General features: G+C 32.4%; 1 protein-coding gene across 5 annotated transcripts in view; it reads right to left on the bottom strand.

The window, feature by feature from the left end:
- LOC105152082 (uncharacterized) overlaps positions 1-21,453 on the bottom strand; it is a 124,040-nt gene extending 102,587 nt beyond the window's left edge. For 2 of the 5 annotated variants that reach the window (XM_087415227.1, XM_011066142.2), the window contains exons 1-2: positions 21,075-21,453; positions 11,072-11,615 (exon numbers count right to left, since the gene is read on the bottom strand). In XM_087415227.1, the coding sequence (XP_087271353.1) occupies positions 11,072-11,303 (232 nt within the window). In that variant the 5' untranslated portion in view covers positions 11,304-11,615; positions 21,075-21,453. Of the gene's footprint in view, positions 1-11,071; positions 18,572-21,074 lie in introns of all 5 variants that reach the window. The other 3 variants (XM_011066147.2, XM_011066144.2, XM_087415226.1) reach the window with 3 other exon arrangements.
- Positions 21,454-22,185: the final 732 nt, after the last annotated feature.

The raw sequence follows: 22,185 nt of genomic DNA on the forward strand, positions 1-22,185 counted from the left end.
ATATTCTGCTAGAATGATACTAGTTTTGCACTTAAATCAAAAGACGTGCTCAACTCCGCTTCGCGTCTATTAAAATATCTGAATACAAAAATCCGTACCTTCGCAGCGAATATTTTTGTCTTTCTTGTGCAAATTTTTTATATATCGACAAAATTAATTAAAATGAAATTCATAACTCGTCATCATTTTCATAAATACGTTCATACAATTCTTTATTTTTATTGTAACTTTTCTTTTTTACAATAAGATAGGAAACTTTTCTTTTTTATGTATGCAGAACCTCAATAATTGTAAAAAAATTTATATCTTATTAATACTTATCGTAATCTATATGTATCTATTATCTTATATAAATATATAATAATCTCCAAAAAAACAAATAAACATATAAAAAATCAATAATTTCTTAACATTTCAAGAACCTTTCTTACAAAAATATATTATATTGCACGAAATATGTTTTAAATAATGACTGCTCTATATTATCAAATTTGATATAGCATTTTTTAAGCAGGCTTTAGAGTAAAATAATTAATGTAATTAATTAATGTAAGTTATTGTCTGTTACATAGCTTTGACAGTGACTAATTCAATTCATCTTGGAGTAATCGTAGACGACGATCGTAGACCCGCGTAATCCGCTCGTTTCGGCTTTAATTGTCGACGAAACATAAATTCTTCGGGCTTTCTGTCGCGGCGCTCGCTTGCAACGATACGCTCGGAAAGCTATATTAATTTGGGTTTCCGACGGAAACGAGGACGGAGCTGAACCACTAATGGTGCCGATCGAAGCCGCTACTCGTTATTAACGCGGAAAAACGTGGCAAGAGAGGATTAAAAAAAATAACGACGAAAATAGCGAGCGACTATATTGTCACGTCGTTCGTCCTCACTAATTTTGTATTCGTCTAACTTTAGTAACTTTTGAACACGTTACTATCCAATAAAATGAATCTTTAAAATAAAATTTCGTTAAAATATAGTCAGAACGTTTGTTTTTGTTATAACCTTTTATCGTAATGCAATTTTAAACCAACTAACAACATTTCCATCGTAATGTAATTTTGAATTGCATAACATATTGCATAACACATCGACAACAAAATTACGAATATACAATATAAGTATATGTAATTCTCGATTTGTCATATCGCTCCATTACTTAAAAAGAAACAATTTAAGAAATTTTCATCTTATTATTATGAATAAATTAGATAAATATTATTATTAAAAGTGAATTAATTTAATTTTCGTAATAAAATCATTAAAAATCTCACAAGTCGGAAAACAGTCATCAAAATCACCACAACTAAAAAAGTAGTTCATTTAAGGAAAACAAAAATGACAAAAAAGATTTGATTATAAAAACAATATACAGAAAATTAGAGCTACTACCATTTTCAGCATAAAAATAAATCAAATGAAGGTATTCTTGTATTGCTTACTGCACATAACTTGCAATCAATTCTTATTTTCAAATGTGTCGTGTTAATAAGCCATTTTATTAGTACAATATTATTAAAAATGTGATTTTAAATCAAAATCAATTTAAAAAAAAGAAGAAAAATAATAAATAGACAAAGAGAGTAAAAAATAAATTTATATTTTTATAACTAGAAATGAAAATCAAATAATTAATAATTAATAAATAAATAATTATAAAATGAATATTAATAAAATGAATAATTAATAAAATTTCCGGAGCCATGAAACTTCTAACCATGTGATTTCAATGTCAAATCCGATAGAAGAGGCTCAGTACTTATGCAAATTACTTATGCAATTTGAAATCCTTTCTCCCTTTCGCGATACACATTAAGAGAATGAGCCGAAAGCACGCACGCACGAGTTTGTCGGGAAGTAAATCGAAAAAAGTTTTTTGCGTGTCTCGGTCCTGTCGATTCCAGAATCCATGACGCCACGAACCAGACCGAACATCTGGTACATGGCATCGTCCCATCAAGTAGTCGATCCAGGTTTCTTACTTCCTACTCATACTCCTAGTTCTCCTCGTGTCCTCCCTCGCTCTCCCTAACTCACTCCTATTCCAAAGCAACCCTCGTACCTAGCTTGCCACGACATTCTTTCCCTTTTTACTCACGGCCGCCGGAAAATCCCTGAGATTTTCTTCGGATTCTCCGAAACGGACTCCGAAAAGTCGTCGATCGCGCGCCATGATGTCGAGTGTGTTAACACAAGGGTGGGAAATACGGGAATGCTATGTACGTCTCGCAAGATCAATCGCATTGCAGAAGCCCATCCACTAAAATTCCCAATTTCTGTACTTTCCTTTCTTCGTGCTTTCTCTCATTCTGTCCTCTTACCCTCTTTCTTTATTCTCTTCTCTCTCTCTCTCTCTCTCTCTCTCTCTCTCTCTCTCTCTCTCTGTCTGTTTTTTCTAAATTTATAAATAATTTATGAATATTATCTACGATTCACGTTTCTGAAAGATGACAAAAAATGGTAGAAAAAGAGAGATCTTCGGATCGGAGATGATAATAATAAAGAAATGCTAGCGCAACGTCAATTACCACTAATTTTACGAAAAGAAATAAATATTTTTTATTAAAAATATTTTTATAAAAACCTTACATTTGAGTTATATATCACAATTGCATAAATCCTTAAATCCTTTGCACTTAATTATAGTAAACTCCATAATTTTTTATTTTCTCTTGGAAGAGAATGGTTAGTAATTTAATATCGCGGTATATAATACAGATGATGTATCGCTTTAAGAGGTTGCTTTACTAAATGACTATACCTTCTCGGTCTTTCGAAAATTACAGAGAATGTACCCTTGCCCTTCGACAAGCTATTTGTCCTTTGACGCGCAAAAGTCTAATCGAGAGCATGGGATGAGAAAAATGTATCAGAAGCTTGAGTCTGAGCGAGTTCGCGACCAGGGAGATCAAAGGGGATGTGTAATTTACTTCGGGGTTGCGAGACGTCGAAAGGTGGACGCCCTCAAGGGTAGCTTGCGTGTCCATACGTGTGCACGCAAGAGATCCTTCGCAAGATCGAATAATAATAAAACTCTATATATATATATATATATATATATATATATATATATATATATATATATATATATATTGATTTTGCGTGCATTAAATTATATAAAAATTTATTAATTTTTAATATATTTAAAATAAATAAAATTAATGTCTTTCTCTACTTATTAATATTTAAATACTAATAATAAATTATTAATTGGAGCTTTAGTTAATAAATGAAATCCAAATATATATATATATATATATATACACAAAGTAATAAAACAGTAGAGCTTTTAAAAGTTTTACTCTAAATTATAATATTAATAATTTTTTAATTATCTAACGTGTAATTTTCTTTGAGCTCAAATATTTTAATTTAATATTGCCATATTTTTAAAATTTTCTTCAGATCTTTGCGTGTGTTCTTCAATTTTTAATTTAAATAATTTACCTTTATAATTAAAAAATAAATATTTTAAATTTTCAAGGTTTTAAAATATTATATTTTTTAATATATAACTTCTCAATTAATTTTCTAACTAATTTTTATATTTCAAAAGACAATTTTATATATTTGAAGTAATCATAAAGATGATATATGCACGAAAAAGAGATGTGTTTGGAGCATGTCGCGCGATTTGTTGACAGGAAAGAAAATATTGGAGAAGAATTATGGAATTGCGGGAGACTGCATTAAAGCTTGATTTATCAACGACTAGTCTCGTTTTACCTTTCAAACGTGTAGAAATATCGTCGCATAAATTCCGAAGAGCTTACGCCAAACTTCTTCGTTTTTCTCGTGTGTCAAGGTGATATCATGAAATCTTTTGATTTTATTATTACAAAATTGTACAAATTTTATTTTGTGAATAAATCGTTACAATAAGACACGATTATTCTCTTAGTTTTCTCATAATTTAAATATTATTGTTTCAGTCACATTATAATTTTAATATGAGCATTTATGATAAGATTTGTTAAACTTACAACTTTTGTACTGCTATTATAAACATTACAAAGCAGTGTGAAATAAATTACAATTTAACAACATAAAAGATATAAGAGGATTAAAAATAAATAGTATAAGCAGCAAGAAAAAGGATTATTTGGTACAATTCTTCTAGTGTGTTACGACATGACGACTATTTTACACAGTAACATTTCAACAATGGAATATGACTGAAATTATGCCACAATTCTATGCAAAATATTGTGATGTTTTGAACGAATCATACGGGATATTGATGTTTTCGTTTATTACTAACAATCACAAATGTATCTCTCATAAAATTAGAATTTTAAGGATTTTTTCTGATTTTTATTCCCAAAGGAAGCTTTAAATTTACTGCCAAAATTATTGTAGTTGATAAACGACGTGCGCAATTAGTTATCAAAATTCAACTACAAAAAACTTCTGAATATTTTTTTATTTATTTATTTTGTTTATTATATTCTTTTTATTTATTTTTCTTTACATATATACCTTTTACTTGTAATTAAATAAAGTAAAGATCGCAGAAGATAAAGTAAAGTGAAACAAGATGCTACAAAGTAAATAAAGCTGACGTAAAATAGACAGGATTAATAGATAATAACATCTGTCGAGACATTCTCTAGGTGAGGAGCACCGTGCGCATTGCTTATTCTCGAGTTTCCAGCGCCTCGAGATAATTAGATTCGATGTAACAAAAAGCATTAGAAATTAATACAGGGCTGATTATTACTTTGAGTCCTTACGGCCATACCGGCCACGCTCTATGGTGTAATCCAGACACTTTCCGCAACAATGCCGTGGAACAGGCGCATTCTGCGGAATTTTAAGCAAGCAGATCCAGGAAATTAGGAAGATTTGATCAGCCGGTCCTGGAATTACAAATAACCTTATTATCCTAGCACACGCTGGCGGCCCCGCCGCTCGCGATTTATACTGAATGCCGAATTTCCTCTTTAACCGGCGAAAGCGGAGCGGGATAATGATTAAATGATTTACATGAAAATCATTGTACGCCCTTTAATCAACCCCTTAAACTTTATATTAATAAAAAATTTTTATTGATCTACTTTGTTGTTAGTCCATTTTATTCCTTCCGATCTCTCACAGTGCTCAGAATATTATGTAGCATTTGTTTATCATTTGTTTACTATGTATAATTTACACTACTGGTTAAAAATTTGGAGCACTTTATAATTTTTAAACAAATCCACAATTCTTTAGATGTACAATAATTATTTTAATGAAAATATATCAATTTTTATCTTTAAATGTATATACTGTTGAAATAAAACAATTATGATTAAATCAAAACATAAAATTTAGGACATTTATAATGCTAACAAATAAAGTTAATTAAATTTTTTTCAAAATTAACAAAATGCTTCAAATTTTTTAATGGTACCATTACATCCTCAAAAACATACTACTATAAATTGTTCTCTATAAAAAAAAAGCGCCTTTATAATTTGATCTGAATGAAATTCTCACTCGCGTGCGGCTCACTTGACAACGCACGTTGTCAAAATCCGATCTCCCTTCCACCATTTCACACCCTTTCACCTATTTTTCACCTTTTTCTTTTTTCGCGACCCTTCGGTAAGTCTTCACGCTGGCAATGAAGACAAATTGTCGGCGTCCCGCAGTTTTACGAAGACAGTAATTAATTGCCGGTAGCGTAACGAGACCTGCTTCGACTATCGACACGCATCGATTTAACGTCTAACAGGAGCAAATCCTTCTGTTAGATTTCTCTGATAGAGAATTCTTGCTTAATTAATGTCAAACGAATAATTTCATTATATCTTTATTTGTTATATTTATCATTATATTGTTATCACTACATCGTAACTTTTACCATGATAACAATGTAATGGATATAATAAATATACAGAGAAAGTGTTAGAAATGAATAGTAATGAACACACATTGTAGTATTATTTATACATTTTCTTTAACTCTTTGTAGTATACAATTTTCTCAATCAGCCCAATTTAAATAAAATTTATAATACTCGAAAGATTTTTTAGATGGCTGATTTCGAATCCAAAATCCAAATTTGTAAATTTAAAAAATTCAAGCGGAAACAGTATGGCGGACAAATTCTAGCAAATCGATACGTAATATAACTGATAAAAAAATAGAATTTATCAATGTAAATTTAAATCAAACATATATTTATTAAGTCATTTACTAAATTCACAATTTTAACTGTACTGACAAGTTATGTTACAAATTACAATAACATATGTGTGATTAATTATATCGCAGACAAAAATGTAACTAATAATATAATTAACTGTATTGCAATGTCTGGAACGTATTAATTTATTAATTATATTACAGGTACTGCAAATGTATCTGATTTATATATGATACACATTGTAATAGATTCTTTAATTCGAACAATCAATAAAATTCAGAGGAGAGCATTAAGATTTTTTATCAAAATATATCATTCATATTTTCTATTGTTCAATTTAACAGCATAGCTATTACTTACACTGTTAAAAATGCCATGAAATTTAATGTACTTTTAAATTACATATGTAACTTTAAATTTAATTTATTTGCAACTGAAAAATATATTTGTGTTATGTGCATAAAATTTAATGTACTTCTCATAAAATTTTATGTGGATGTACAAAAAATTTAATACATATAAACATTAAATTTAAGTTACTTACAATTTCATTTCCATTTAACAACATTAAATGTTTTCAATATACCCACTTGAAATTTACTTCCGTTACGTATAACGGAAACAAAAAATTTCTTTAACAGTGTATCAAGTGACTATGGCTTGACCTCAGGTCGAGAGAAAGACTTTGAGTCCTTCATCTCCAGAAATGAATTCTGCACAATGACAAAGATAATAAAGACCCGTTAGTCCTACAGATTCAGCGGAATATCGCTAGGGAAAGTCGCCCATTTGTCGACTTCTTTCTACCTTGATTGCACTCACTTTAGTTTCCATTCTTCTCAGAATATCATAAAAAAGTAAATCTCTACGAATTAATGTGAATTATGGCTACAGACGAGATAGAGAAATAGCTTACTGCATGCTACTGCCGCAGATTTCAAGTCAAACAAATATAAATTAACTGACGCATTGAGTTTAATCAAACAATTTGTGATAGACGAATGGGAATGAAGATCCTAAATTATACTTGAAACAATATAAACAAAAATAAATTGAAGTCTTAAATTGTTGAATAACATCGAGATTAACATATATTGACATTGTTCCCAAACATTATAAATTAAATAATCATAATTAATAGGTACTTGAATAATTTACTTGAAAAATAGCCAGATAGAAAACTGTAGATTAAAAAATAAAAAATGTTTAATTTAAAATGTTATGTAATAAAATTATATAATAGTAACAAAACAGTAAATCCATTAAATTTAAAATCGAGGAATATAAAGTAGATAAGTATATTCAGGGTTTTTTGTGTATGTGTGTGCATGTATGTATTTCAAATACTTTTATTTTAAATGTATTTAGTATTTGCAATACAACTCTGTGTGTGTGTGTATTTTGTATTTTGTATTGTACACATAAAAATATTTTGTATTTTATATTTCAAATCGAAAGATTAAAAATATTTTGTATTTTGTAATTCAAATAATAAGATTGATTGTCAATCTTAGTATTTGAAAAAAAGTACAAAATATTTTTAATCTTTTAATTTAAAATACTGAAATAAAAAATATACTTGTATGTGTTCCGTTGAAATACAAGATACAATATAATATGACTATATTACAAACCCTGTATTTAAGATAAAAGTTTGAAATGTCCGAATGTATTATCTCAATTTGACGAACCTATTAAAAAATTTACGAGAAACATAAATTAGAAACTGTAAAACATGATTAATAATATAATATATATATATATATATATATATTATATTATATTATATTATACTATATATATATATATATATATATATATATATATAGTTTCACATTTTAGAAATTAAATTTAATTTCTATTATAGATAAGATCGTTTATATTGATAGAGTTCGGCAAGCAAAAATCGTCCCGAAGGACGAAGATTTATGAGAGGCCGGTTGGTTTCCGCCATCTTTGAATCACTAGTCTCCACGGAGATGGTCGGCTCGTTTCTCTCCATCCGAGCTTAAAAGTATTTCCTTGCTGTTCTCACCGCTCATTTGAACTAATAACTCGCGCGCGATCTCTCTTAAGGGAGAAGGGAGAGAGCACGACCTTGAGGGCATGACTACTTACAGGTGAACCAACCTGACGCGATGCCACAGAGAGCCGGCTTTTCCCATAGTTTTCCGGAGTAAAACTTTCGAATTTAATTCAGTTAATGTCTGCCGTAACATATTCTGGGGCTTTTAGCAAAGTTGACGCGAAAGGGGGTCAATCTCCGAGGTTTTCCTGGAGCACATGCAAATTATCGAAATGAAATAACAACGCCAAAATTGCGTTGCATCATTCTGTTAATAACTCAAAATTGAGATTGATAAGGATAAAATTAGTGTGAACACTCATGACATAAAATAACGCTTCGTTGTTTGTTATTTCGAGCGTAGAGAAAAGGTCGTATGACTCTCATTTACATTTATGTAATAATATTACATATGTAATAATACATTTAAATTTAAAAAGGAAATACGTGCAATTAAATGCGCTAAAATGTATCTTATAAAAATATTTCGAAATACTTGAAAGTAAAAATGCGTTATAATAAATGTTATCTATTGTGTATTGGCATATTAGTAATGGTATAACGACTAGCCACTAAATAAATAATTCCACAAACAATCATTTGAATTTACCACAATAGCGGAGATTAATAAAGGTCGTTTTATAATATCTACATTAACTAATATTTTCTCCTCTAGTAACAACTGTGATTTTAAATATATGCCAAGAAAATTTTACGCTTAGAAAAAATATATTAAGAAAATCGCCAACGATACGTGAAAGAAGTTTGATGAAAGCCAATTTCTATAGCTTTAAAATTAATTATTAGTCGTACAGAGATTACCGCAAATAAAATCGTTTATTAATCATCAAATAATACACACACAATTGGCGGCTCCATTATGGAATCGCTGCGCGTACAGGTTTCCAATGCAACCAGATAATGGCGTTTCGTCGAAATATAAATCTCTCGTTTGGCTTTGCCCGCGTAAATAACCGATAATTAACAACAACTGTTAACTTGAATTCTCTCCTCGTTCTCGTACATTATTTTTAAATTGTAATTTTCGTATTAATTTGATGTCTTATTTATAAGCATTATTTATAAATATAAGTCGTATATTCCACTCATATGATATATAGAATGCAAGGATTTTAAAAACATTTTTAATATAAAAAAAATAAATATTTCTATTTTTTTTATAATAGTAGATTTTCTTATACTAGTATATATATATTAAAATTTTTATTATTATTTATTTATTTTAAACACAATGAATAGTACTCAATAAATTATCGCAATTATAGGTACATACATATAGAATTATATCATAATTTAAAAAATAATATAACTCAGTTTTGCATAATATATTAAAAATTTATTATCGAATTTTATAGTAGAATCTTAAAGATTTATTAATTGTAAAATTTCATTTGAGTTTAATTACGTTTTATCTGAAAGTTTGTGAATAAATCTTAACTATAGTTCTTCTTTCATTTTACTTCCAATTTGAATTATTTTAATCTTTACATATAAAACTTAATCAGATCCAACTTGAAATTTCACTTTTTTTAAATCCCTTCACCGTTATATCTAAGGAAGAAAGGAATTGGAAACTTATTTGCCTTCGTCTTTTAATATATGAAATTTTAAATTTAATTTTGAAATTTTGTGATTGAACATTGATTAATTTAACTTAATTTAATTTAACGAAAATTAATTATTTGCTTTATGCTTTTGGCTAATTTTTATCATGAAATAAAATTGGAAGTAGATAGATTGGAAGTAAAGAATCGCACAATTACATGGTAGTAGATAAAATTTTATTCAATCTAGACAAATCCATCGAACCGTGACAAATCTTAATGGGACAAAGAAAAAACAGTAAAACCCTTTCTCGCAGCCCGATCAACCTTCACTAACTTGATAGACGCTACGGCGCCCATCACCGTGAATAAATAACGACAGGACTCCTCCTGCGCAACCCTCAAAGAACTGAAACCCGATAGAGAACGCAGAACAATAAGGATAGATCGTCCGATCGCGGAATACATTAAGTACAGCTCTGTGTACGGACAGTGAACAACGTTTGGAGGTAACTTCCGCGCGACGCGAGGGATGAAGGGTGAACTCCGAGGATTGAAGAAATGGCAAGGACAGCGAGAGAAATAAAAGTCGCCAAAGCTTCAGCGAGCGAGACGAGACTGTGAGGGAAATAAAAAGGAATTGTCATCGTCTGGGTGGCTGCAACCAGTCTTGTAACCGCGCCATCCGTAGATGTTCTCTTCTTCCCTCCCCCACTCTTTCCTCTTACCCTTCCTCACAAATCTCCCTTCTTCCTATCGCGCTCTTTACAATCACTGTCATTTGTTTTTACGTTTACTCCTTGTCGTTCCTGAAAATTCTCCGCGAGATCTGTCGCACTGCGAGATTTCATCGAGAAAACGGGAGAGATAGAATTCTCGCGGAACCAATTATAAAGCTCTGCAGACACTCGTGAAATCTATCATTTTTCACAATGTGAATATTTATTAATGTTGTATAGCGTTCATTCATGTGATTATACCATACAATTAAGTAAATCATATTATTCTCAAGACTATAAGCATGAACAACTTTCAACTTTAGGAAATGTAAAAAACACACCTTTCAATATGGCTATACACTCATTCAAAATATTTCTGAAGTATGTATGAATTAATTTTGCCACACATTTTCACAATTTGAAACAAATAAAAGTGGCACCATCATTTAACGACTCAAATTATAAGATTATATATGTAATTTACGTTACAATTTTTAAGTCGAAATTGGCCTATTTATCTTTTACCAATCAGTCTCTTTTTCTCTATCCATAATATTTTTGAATCGTTATGAAAGTATAAGGTACTTACGCAACGTCAGATTGGAGGGATTCACGATCGTCGAACAAACTCTGAAAAGTCCCAGCTTGAACTTCACACTAACTGCAGAATTCTTCGATACGTCTGGCACGGCAAGCTTTTCCTCGGTGTGAAGCCAGGTTGGACCCGAAAGAGCGACGCCGAGGGCCGCCAGCGCGGCGAGGCCGCATACCACGCCACATCCGGTCAATCTGATACCACCTGGGCCACCTGAGCAGCACATCTTCTTGTTTTCCAAATGATCTTCAGAGTGACATCGTTAGCGAATCACCTCCTCGATGCAAAGGATCCTCTTCGATTCGCCGCCCCGCCCTGCATGGCCTCGAAATCTCCCTCGATGCTGCGCCTCGACGTACTCGTCAGAATTTTACTTGACTTTTTTTCAGAGCAACCAAAAGAGCAACGTAGAGCTTTAGAAAACTTGAGAGTAATTCTTATCTCGTCTCTTCTTTGTAGTTTTAACTCAGGTCGTATTATCCCTGAGAAAAAAAATCTTATGGTTCCTCGTGACTATTTTTGAATAAATTCAGCTTTCCTTTAGCAGAAAAAAATTGAACGAAAAATTATCGTATACTGAGAAAAATGTTTTGATTTGATTATATCATTAAGAAGTATATAACGTATTCTAAGTATATAGATTTCTATATAGAGTCAGGCAACTTTCATGCTAAATTGAGTAACACAGATAAAAATCGGTTATTCGTGTTGATAAACATTACTTAGAAATATAGCTGGCTTGTTCATCTTACAACATTCAGATATTTATTTCTCATTAACTTCTTGTTAATTTTTGTTTCCTTAAATATCTTGTCATCTATTAGTTTAGACTAATCAATGTTAATACATACGAACACAAAATTAAATATATCTTCTAACAGTGGCATGAAAAATATAACATTTCATTTTAAGAAAGAAAATTAACTTTAAAATTTTTTTATCATCTCCACTTATAAAAAGATATATACACTTTGTAATAATATCCTTAAAAGTCATGCAACTTTTATATGTAATTTTTCGCACAACTTATAATAAATTTCTCGAAGTAAACAAATTAAGTGCCTCACCCTGAATAAATATTACACTAGATTACTAACAATCGTTTTATAATGAAGCCATGTTGCTATATTTAATGTAGAATAAAAATCATATATGTACAAGGTGTAAAATTGCAACATATGCAACAAGTATGAAACACGTCCCAGACATTTTTCAATATTTTTATTTAAAATCAACAGTATTATCTTTTATTTATTTTGATTTAACCTCGCATATTCATATTATACACTGCATATTATCCCACAGTAAATATGGTTACCAGCATTATATTTTAAACCGTGAATTTATTAAGTGTTAGCGTAATATACAAGTAGTTCGATAGTGTTTCGATTATACTAATTAGAATTCTAATTATCGTGAATGAGAATTTCTGGTTAATTAGACTAAAATGTTTGATAGATAACTATAAATATCTTTTTGCCTTTCTAGTCAAATTATCAAATTTTCAATTCAAACAATCAAATTTTATTCTTCATGTAACTTATTTTTTTCCTGTTTATTAATCTAAATTAGCATCAAACGGGAACATGTGGTGAAATTCGAAAAAAAAAAAGTTTCCAAGAATATTGTATGTATCTATACGTGGTATCAAAAATACTAGGAAAAGAAATGCCCAAAAACTGTACAAAAAGGAAACGTTAAATTCTTACGAGAGGCGACCGTTAATGGATTTCGCGGGAAAACTATTAAAAACGCACGTTTGCTCGCTCCCTCGAAGAAATTAATTCCGATTGCCCTTATCATGGGCGGCTCAAAAAAAAAGCTCGTGGGAGCAGAGGAGGCCATTATCGCCGTCGCGTTTCCCGCGACCGGGATGGATGGCAGCGAGAGACTCTAACTTTTCTGACTTTTTCTTTCTCTTCCTCGAAAGGGCGGGGAGGCAGACTTCATGTTCTTGCACGCGTGCGTAAATAATTTTTCCTGACAGAAGAACGGGGATTTCTCGAATGAAACTTCACGGATACTTGATCTCTGATCATGAACGAGACTATGTTCTATCTAGAAATCTGAAAGAAGAAGAAACTTCTTGCACTCTCCCGTGCGTAACTTTTAAATTGGAATCGGTGAAGGATGCGTGAAAATATTTGAACGTTATCCGATTTCGCCGCCGCAACTTGAAACCAGCGAGAGCGTATCTCTCGATCTGTGTGCGCCAATAAAAAATCGCCTACCCGCACTGACAACGAAATAATAGCAATAATTGCTTCCTGGCTCGTGCTCGGAACGAGCGGCGAGCCGCGAAAAAAAGGTATAGATACGTTTTCTAGCGCAATGTATACGTATTTATATCGACGCGGTATTAGGCGCGTGCGCGATTTATATCCGCTGCAGATGGCAGTTGCAATTACAGCGTCATTCTTTCGCTCCAAACTAATTAATTGAAAAACAGCGTATCTCATCCGCCGCGCCAGCATTTCCCGGAGGGTCCTCGACAGATTTCCGGTCTTGTTAAGAAGCAGTTTCGAGTGCTGCTTAAGTCTGTTCTACGTCTTTTTCTTCGCTCGCCCGCCGCCCACTTTCTCATCGCCTCTTCTCCCGCTACTGCTCCATTCTAAGTATCACGTAATTAAAAGTTCGAACCGACCGCGATTTGCGCCTGACGGAAACCTTCCGGTCCCCCTCCGACACTTCTCGTACGTAATCCAAAGAAGGGAGCCTGTAGGTGCTTTCTTTCTTTTTCCTTTTGTAATTACTCCTTGAGAACTTTGACCGACCGAGAGTCCAGAAATTCCATGGCAGGATTTCTGCACTCTCTCTTTCTTGCAACTAAGAAGTAATAGAGAAAAGTCCTGGCAGTTGAGCTTTTTGTCAATCCCTTTCTCGTCCATTCACAGTGTAAACACAATATAATGTGTTACGCCTATTTAATTTTCCTTTAAAAGATTAAATATATAAATCTTTATAGAAACTTAATAATGGTACTAATTAATCATTTATTTTAATTGTATTAAAAGTAGGTACTTTTAACAATACTTTCAAAATAAGTGATTATAAGCCAGTATTATATTGGCCAGTATTATAAGTATTAGATTTTTATAAGGAAATGATTTATATAGTAGATAAAATGATTTTTAAAAAGTTTTAATAATTATAATATTGGCCAATTTAACTTTAACCCAATTTTAACTTCAATAAAAAAATTTAAAAACAATATAATATATTATAAGACCGTATATATGTGATAACACAAACTATAGAAATCAAAGTAAACTGTCTAGTTGGATCTTAAATGCTTGTATAATTCTTGTGTGAATTTATATACTACGTATATAGTTCCCAGAAACGCGCGCCGAAATGATTTTTCTTGAAAAAAAGACCTAACAAATTTAAGATGTTAAAATTGCTTAAGTTATTGCATTTTCAAATATAATATTATAAATAATTATAGTAAATCTTGTGCGTGTTAAAAATAAATTCATTAAAACAACATTGTTATATTAACGCTATACAATAACCATTGTTATCGTCAGATTCACCAATTATAACAATATTTTCAAGAATAAAAAATAGTTAAAACAGTGAAATGAATTGGCTCTAGTACCGTGTCATCCTCGCCAGCTGGTTTGAAAACGCATTCCATCGACACTTCCAGAGACCAACCCCTGCCAGCCCGGATCTGTTTTATTGCGGACGCGTTCCGGTGTCGGAATATCCGGCCGAATCGAACATCAGGGGCGCGGCGATCATCGATAAAAATGGATGTCTCGTTGAACCGGAACCGGCATACGCGAACGTGCGCTTATTTTTCCTTTTTTTTTTCAATTCTCCATTTTCTGTATGTAATGGCGAGTCGCGTGTCCGCGATGTTCTTGCGATCCGTCGTGTTAAAGCCGAGTTTTTCAATATTACCGGACAGCAGGACGAAATGAATAAACGGATAAGAGATGAGAGAACATCTCGATGAAGGGAATTCATGGGAATATTCAGCTCGTACTTCGTCGGTTTAAACTTAGTTCCGCCTGGCTCGAACTGCAACGTCGGTTGCCTGAATGTGCTTGAAATTGCATAGGAGGAATAAGTCTGTATTGTCGATTTGCAATCAAGCAAAAAGTCATCGTGACACCAAAATGACGTCAAAATAGCTCAAATGATTATTAAAAGCCACTTTTCAATCCTTCATTTTAATGTCATTTTGATATTATCATGACATGTTATTCTGATACGTACATTCTGTCGTAACTCAAGGAAAACAATTTTATATTTGCTGGGCTTGATATAACTGCTCCACATAGTACGTACGTTTTCCCTGAAGTTTTCTCTTTATAAATGCTTAAATTTTTTCGATTGGATTCTCATCAGAAAACTGCGTACATTACCGACCAGTCAAAGGTCGTAATGCCATTTTCGTTCAACGGGTACAACTATTATAATTGTGAAGATATAATGAACAACAATAGAGACTGAATGGCAAAGACTGAACGACATATTAGGCAACAACGAAATAACCTATCGAATCTAAAATTGTAGGATAAAATAAAGCTATTCAATTTTAAAGATATGAAAATTTGCAGAAAAGTAACCATCCACATACACCACCAGTCACATACCTAATTACATTTCAAATATTATTGATTTCTTATTGAACATAACATAACCTCTTGTAAATATGAAAATTAACATGTAGTAAAGAAAAACAAATATCTGCTCAACTAATAAAACAAGAACTTACGAGATAAAAGCAAGTTCTTTTATTAATACAAAAAATTTCATATACTAAACAAATCCTTCGACCTAAACATGAAGTCATTATCAATGTAACAAAAACTGGTAATAAAAAGCGACATAAAATAAAAGTCGAATAACAGAAATGTAACATTTAAGAAAATGTCAACCAGCTATTAATAATATGAGAAATAAAAGCATTATTAAAACCATTTTACTGATGTGATCATTATTTCAATAGATACTCTCGCACTCCAACCTCCAATATCAATCCATTGATCAAGAAGTGGAACGGTTTTCAATTAAAACACAATTAACAATTGTAATGTAATCACAATGTTAGAGTCATGATCATCCTGCCATTAAAACGTGAAACCATTAAAAATTAGAAAGATCTTAATATAACTGACATAACATATTGAAATTGAAAAACGTTTTAATATAATATGACATTTATCCGATTATTAAAAAATAGTTATTAAATATAACGTTATATCGAGGCAAATATATCTGGCAAAAATGGCTGCTTTTTAGAAGTTCTTTTAAAAAGAATACCGCCATCCTAAACTTGCCGCTCCTGCTAAGCATAGCTTATGTTAATCTCTGTAGTGCTAATCCGAGTCTGTGTTTTATTAGTTGATTTGTAATCTTTTAAGCCTTTATATTTTCATCTTTTCATGAGGTAAGTCTTTATACTTCAAATGTCTCTCAATTCGATATCGCGACATAAACAAATAAACAAACAGCACGACTCTAGAATTCAATGCGATTGAGTATCACACTCCTATACAGCTATCACTAACGAACGGTAGCGAAGTACGCAACCGTGCTAATTAAGCATGCCTGCAAATCCAGGCACAGCTCGGTTACGGCCGAATGAGTCACCGTAAAATCGTACGAGGACGAATGGCCGAGCGCGCCGGCGCGCGACGATTTTTTTCCAGTTTCCGCATCACGATGACGAGCGATTTCCGCGTCCGCGACCTCTAATCAAATCCGATGCGACGCGACGACGGAAAAGAGAACGTTCGTTAAAATCTCGTCCAGGATTCGCGGCTGGCTTCCAACGAAGTAATTTCGGTGGTGTCGTCCCGCATATTTCCCCGGGAGACTCGTGGGAAATTACAAATTACACGTTTTTCAATTAAAAAACGGCAAGTCGCGTTCCCGCCAGGAGATGCCAGCGCAAATTTCGGATCCTCGATCGCAATCGAGAAATTGAGAGAGAGAGAGAGAGAGAGAGAGAGAGAGAGAGAGAGAGAGAGAGAGAGAGAGAGAGAGAGAGAGAGAGAGAGAGAGAGAATGAATGAATGAGAATGAAGGGGAAGGAATAGAAAGAGGGAAGGAGGAGGAGAGAGGGGAGAGAGAGGGGGGGAGAGAGAGAGAGAGAGAGAGAGAAGAATGCAATTTAAAACGATTGCGTCGCGCGGAAAAATATTTGCTTCGCGCAAAACAATTCCCGTCGCGCGGGAAAATATTTACTTTGCATTAGAACGATTTTGCGGTAGACGAATGTTTTAACGTTTCCGAGAGGCATGCAGTAGTTTTTTTAAATACTGTGTTAGAGGATGTATTTCCGTGTAATGTAGATTTATTGTACGCATGCACACGAAACATTCTCCTGCATCGTGTAATTCTTTATAATAGAATATCGTATTTATTCTGAACGCATTGCGGCGGTATTTTGTATAGTGAATAAACATTGGCTGTTTAACGCCATTACATTTTGCGAAATACAGCTTTCTATTTTCCTTGTAATAATTGCGGCATTAAAGAAATACGGACGAGTACTCCACGCCGTTGAGAAAATATTTAAAATCTGATAAAGCGAAAAGTTCTGAAAACGGAGGGACTGAAAATTTGCGGTTCGGCGGCACATCCGTAATTCAAACCGTATTGTACATCTCTTTGAAGTCATTACCGACGTGTCAGTGTCAGACGATCATTCCTCCGAACAGAAAAAGCGGAGAGCGCTGTGCGCGATATTTTTCTACTGTCACGAGCGATCGCTCGTCCTAAATCCTGGACAGAATCATAGAGTTCTGGTGAATAGCGGTGAGGACCAGAAGATGTGCTCTAACCTTCACGATTATATGAGAAAATTCGATGTTTCTAATATATCCGAGGGTGCTGACGTGACTTGAATATACAAGAAAACCTGTTTAATAATGACTCTAAATAACAAATTTTGATCAACAAGTAATATAAAATGTTTCTTATAGGAATTAAAAAAAGACTTACTTTTTAAAAAAAATTCCTCATCCTGCAATTTTTATATAGAAATTTTACTTTAAATTTCTTATATATCTAATAACGCAAATGTATAATAGAGTAACATAGTTACATATAATTTATATATATATGTGATTATACGTTTATATATTTTTTTACAATATATAAACATAAATGTGGTGAAGACATTTTTATGACTTATATACAATTTTAAGTGATATATTAAAATAATATATTGAAAGATATATTAAATGATATATTAAAAGAAATATAGCCAGTTTCTTGTGGAAATTGGACTCTAGGTAAACAATATTGAGACATGGAGGGTGAAAAAAAAAGATCAAAAATATTCCACTGGCACAATCTTGTAAAATAACTTCTCTGTTGTAAGTGCTAGAGAGCTATTCAAAGTTTGCTATTATAAGTATGTGTACGTATATTATACCATTACTGGTTTTATCTTATTTCTCTTCGTTCAGGGCTGATTTCTTCGCGATACTGGATAACGACGATACTGGATTGTTACCAAAGACGTAATGTCTGAAATTATTTAATACAGTTCATTAATCCGGCGAAATCCCTGAACGCGATCTATTCCGTCATGTAAGAGAAATTCAGATATGATTGTAATGACAGCGATGCCTCTGGAGTTCGTTCTGAGAGAAGGAAAGAAGAAGATGAACAAGCGATGAAAATGTACTAATTAGAGAAGACATCCATGCGCTAGCAAAATCAATTAAGAGGTTTGTTTCTCAAAGTTTGTTTTATCGATTGAATGCAATAATTTTCGTAGAACGATATTATATATGTTACTTTTGCAGGTTTGGAAATCCTCCAGAATTAAAGCATTAAGGAGATCCTAAAGACGTCTGTTTTACCGATTGAACGTTTAATTTTTGTATAACAATTGCTCTTTCTTTTTCAATTGCTTGCTCTTTTATACATGATCTACAATGTACAGTAACAGTTGATTAAGGAGTAGGCGTAAAAATCGACCAATCATAGTTGATTATTTTTCTCACATTTAACTATGATTGGTCAGTTTCTACGGCTATTCTTTAATCCACTACTGCCATTGTAGACCATGCATTACAGATTCGAAAATTCTTTTCTAAGATTAATTAATACATATCCGTGAAGTGGAGTTTATATAGAGTGAACGACCGAAAATTTCGAAATGAAAATCTACCATTTCTTATTGTTAATTCAATATGGCACTCTAAAGTTGTCACATCGTGTCAACATTTGCTTGATATAAAAGCTGTGCAATTTGTACCTACGAAATAGTAGTCCATAGGCTAGTAGTTTGCACGAAAAAAATAACGTGAAGTTTTAATAATTAGACTTAGACGGCTGATTAAAACGCTATTGTTATACGAAAATTTATATATAAATGTGTGTGAAATATTGATATAGTAATATGCAGTTATGTATCAATGACACGTCAATCGTCTGTGTATAAGTTCTACTTAATCGGTAAAACAGATGGATAATGAAACTTTCTTAATCTTATATTCCTATTCAACAGATACAAATATGTAAGAATCATCATTCAGGTGGTAAAAAATGGAAATGTTGTAAATTACTATAATATAGAAAAGATTTCTGTCTTCCCCTAATGGATTTTTGATTCATAAAGGCAGATCACAATACCTACATGTATAGAAAGATCTGACTAAAGATAAAATAAAGTAATCATTGAGAAGTGTTTTGGATATACCAATAAATACACGCAAAATGCATTCTTGATTAGAATTATGATATCGAATTTATGGTTTCTTGACTAAAATATTTTTATGGTTATCTCGACTAAAATATTTTATAGATTTAGCTATAAGTATCTAAATTGATATTTCTGTTTAAATCTACTAAATTACCAATTTATACTAACAGATTTTTTTTTAATTCTAGGATAAAAAAAAATACAAGAACGATTAAAATACATATTTGCACGAAAAATTAAAATTTCGATACAAATAACAAAATGTGTAAAACAACGCAAAGTTATCAAAATTCGAGTTAAAAACAGATAAACTTAAAGATTTGAATATGTCCAATCCAAATCAGAATATATCGTACAAAAATGTTTCATATTGGTTTTCCATAACAGAAACTATTACAAAAATATTAGAATTTTACAGATACATTGAATGCTTTAAAATACAATATTTTGAGAATTTAAGGAATCAAAATCCTAAATATGAAAAAATCTAAGAAGAATCAGGAACGTAAAATAAATCTCCTTCATATTATTCAGTGTTTGAAAATAGCTAAGCTTTTTTGGTTTCAAGAATCAGAAGAGTGACGTAATCTTAAGATCACCAATTTCGGAAAAAGAATTTGAAGGAGTAAAGAAAAAAAACGATCATACAGGGTTAAGTACCTTGGAAAAAGAATTTCAGATAAATTTAAAGATAGACCCGAAAATTGCAAACAATTGGTAGGTAAATATTTGAGAGAAACTGAGGCAAACGACTCAATATAAAGTCGGACGATCAACCAATATTTAAAGGAAACAAATCAATGCCAAGGATTCTCCGGTTTAAAATATAAATAGAACCACGAAAATCGTAATCGTATGGATCCAGCAAACTTATTTACGAAATCTCACAAAGCATCCTCTAAAAATGGTTTTTTAAATTCTGCTCGTCCCTCGCTTATTCGTAATATTAACAACTTGTATTAACAATCGGATTATTCTTTATAATCGGACTTTCTGGACTTCGCACATTACTATAGCATGGAATTACTAAAATATTATCGCAAGCCGAGCACGTAGACATTGTGGTTAATGAAGAATCTAAAGCTTAAGAATATGGTCCTGCAAAAAGAGAAGAATTCATATCTATCTTCGAAGATTTCGCGCGAAGGTAGCTCAAATATTATCATTTCTTAATATCAACATTAATAAATGATATAATCCCAAAATCAGAATTATCTTCGATGACAAAATTTGATAAAAATATTCGGTTTCGATGCGGACAATCTAAGAATATATGAGCTCGCGAAGGAAAGGAATGTTACTGTAGGAATATGAACCCACCTCCTAAAGTATAATACAAAGACACTATGAGCGTGGCTATTCTGGTTGCTCAACTTAATCTTAATGATATCTACAGTTCATGTTGTTCATTATTCTCGCTCGCGATTTAGAGAAACGCGATTTACGGTCACTAATGCGATCAAGAGCGAAGGACGCGCTCGATTATTGTCGCGGTATCTGATCACACGAAGTGCTCATTATAAATAACACACACGCACGCCCGCGCACATGTCTTCCAACGGGAATGTCCCTGATCTTCGGATAGCCATGATGTCGGGCGCGAAATTATCCGTCGATCGTCGAATTCGACATTCACTGGCGATGCGGGAAGTACGAAGTTGCCGCGTTCGATCCACACGACGGCTGGAGGCGTACTGACACTACTAGCCCTTCGTAAACGTGCGCCTCCACCGAACGAGGGGTGGCGAACGTCGCGACGGCAGCGGAAGAGGGCGGAAGTGGCGCCGAGAGGGTGAGTGTGACTGAACCAAGAGGGTGTGTGTCTCGCCGCGTTCCTATATTATCGTGATTTTTGACAATGATTTTGCACAACTTCCATTAAAAAAAGCATTTCAAATTATTCAATTTTATTTTTTAATTTGACGTATCTTGTAAAAATCATAATATTAGAAGTGTCTTGTATTTAATATAATACTTATTGTTAGCCGATTTTAAGGGGCTAATTTTAGAAAGTAGTAAAAGAAGATATCGAAGAGAGCAGTGCCACATAGATCGTATCGTAAGGGAGAAAAATTTCTGAGTAAACGGAAAGCTACTCCGGAGAAAATTTAGGGCGGTGTAATAAAATAACGCATCGGAATGTAAGCAAAGCTGTATATGCTTCGAGCAGTTGCCCTTCTTTCTTCCATCGTTTTTGTCTTCGCATTCGGCAAAATCGACGATCACCGTTATATAAAATGCGTCACTATCAATGTTCCGACGTTTATAATTATTATTGCGTGACAAAATTTTATTCGTAAAATTATGCGTATCGAAACGCCGTTCAGAAAGACTGGAAGAGAAATGTCTACAGAATATTAAGAAAATATTACAAACGTAATATTTCAAATGGAATGTCTCTAGAATATTTCAAATAAAATATCATATATAA

This window comes from Acromyrmex echinatior, chromosome 17, assembly GCF_024713525.1.
Source record: "Acromyrmex echinatior isolate Ae372 chromosome 17, ASM2471352v2, whole genome shotgun sequence".
NCBI classification, from domain to species: domain Eukaryota; kingdom Metazoa; phylum Arthropoda; class Insecta; order Hymenoptera; family Formicidae; genus Acromyrmex; species Acromyrmex echinatior.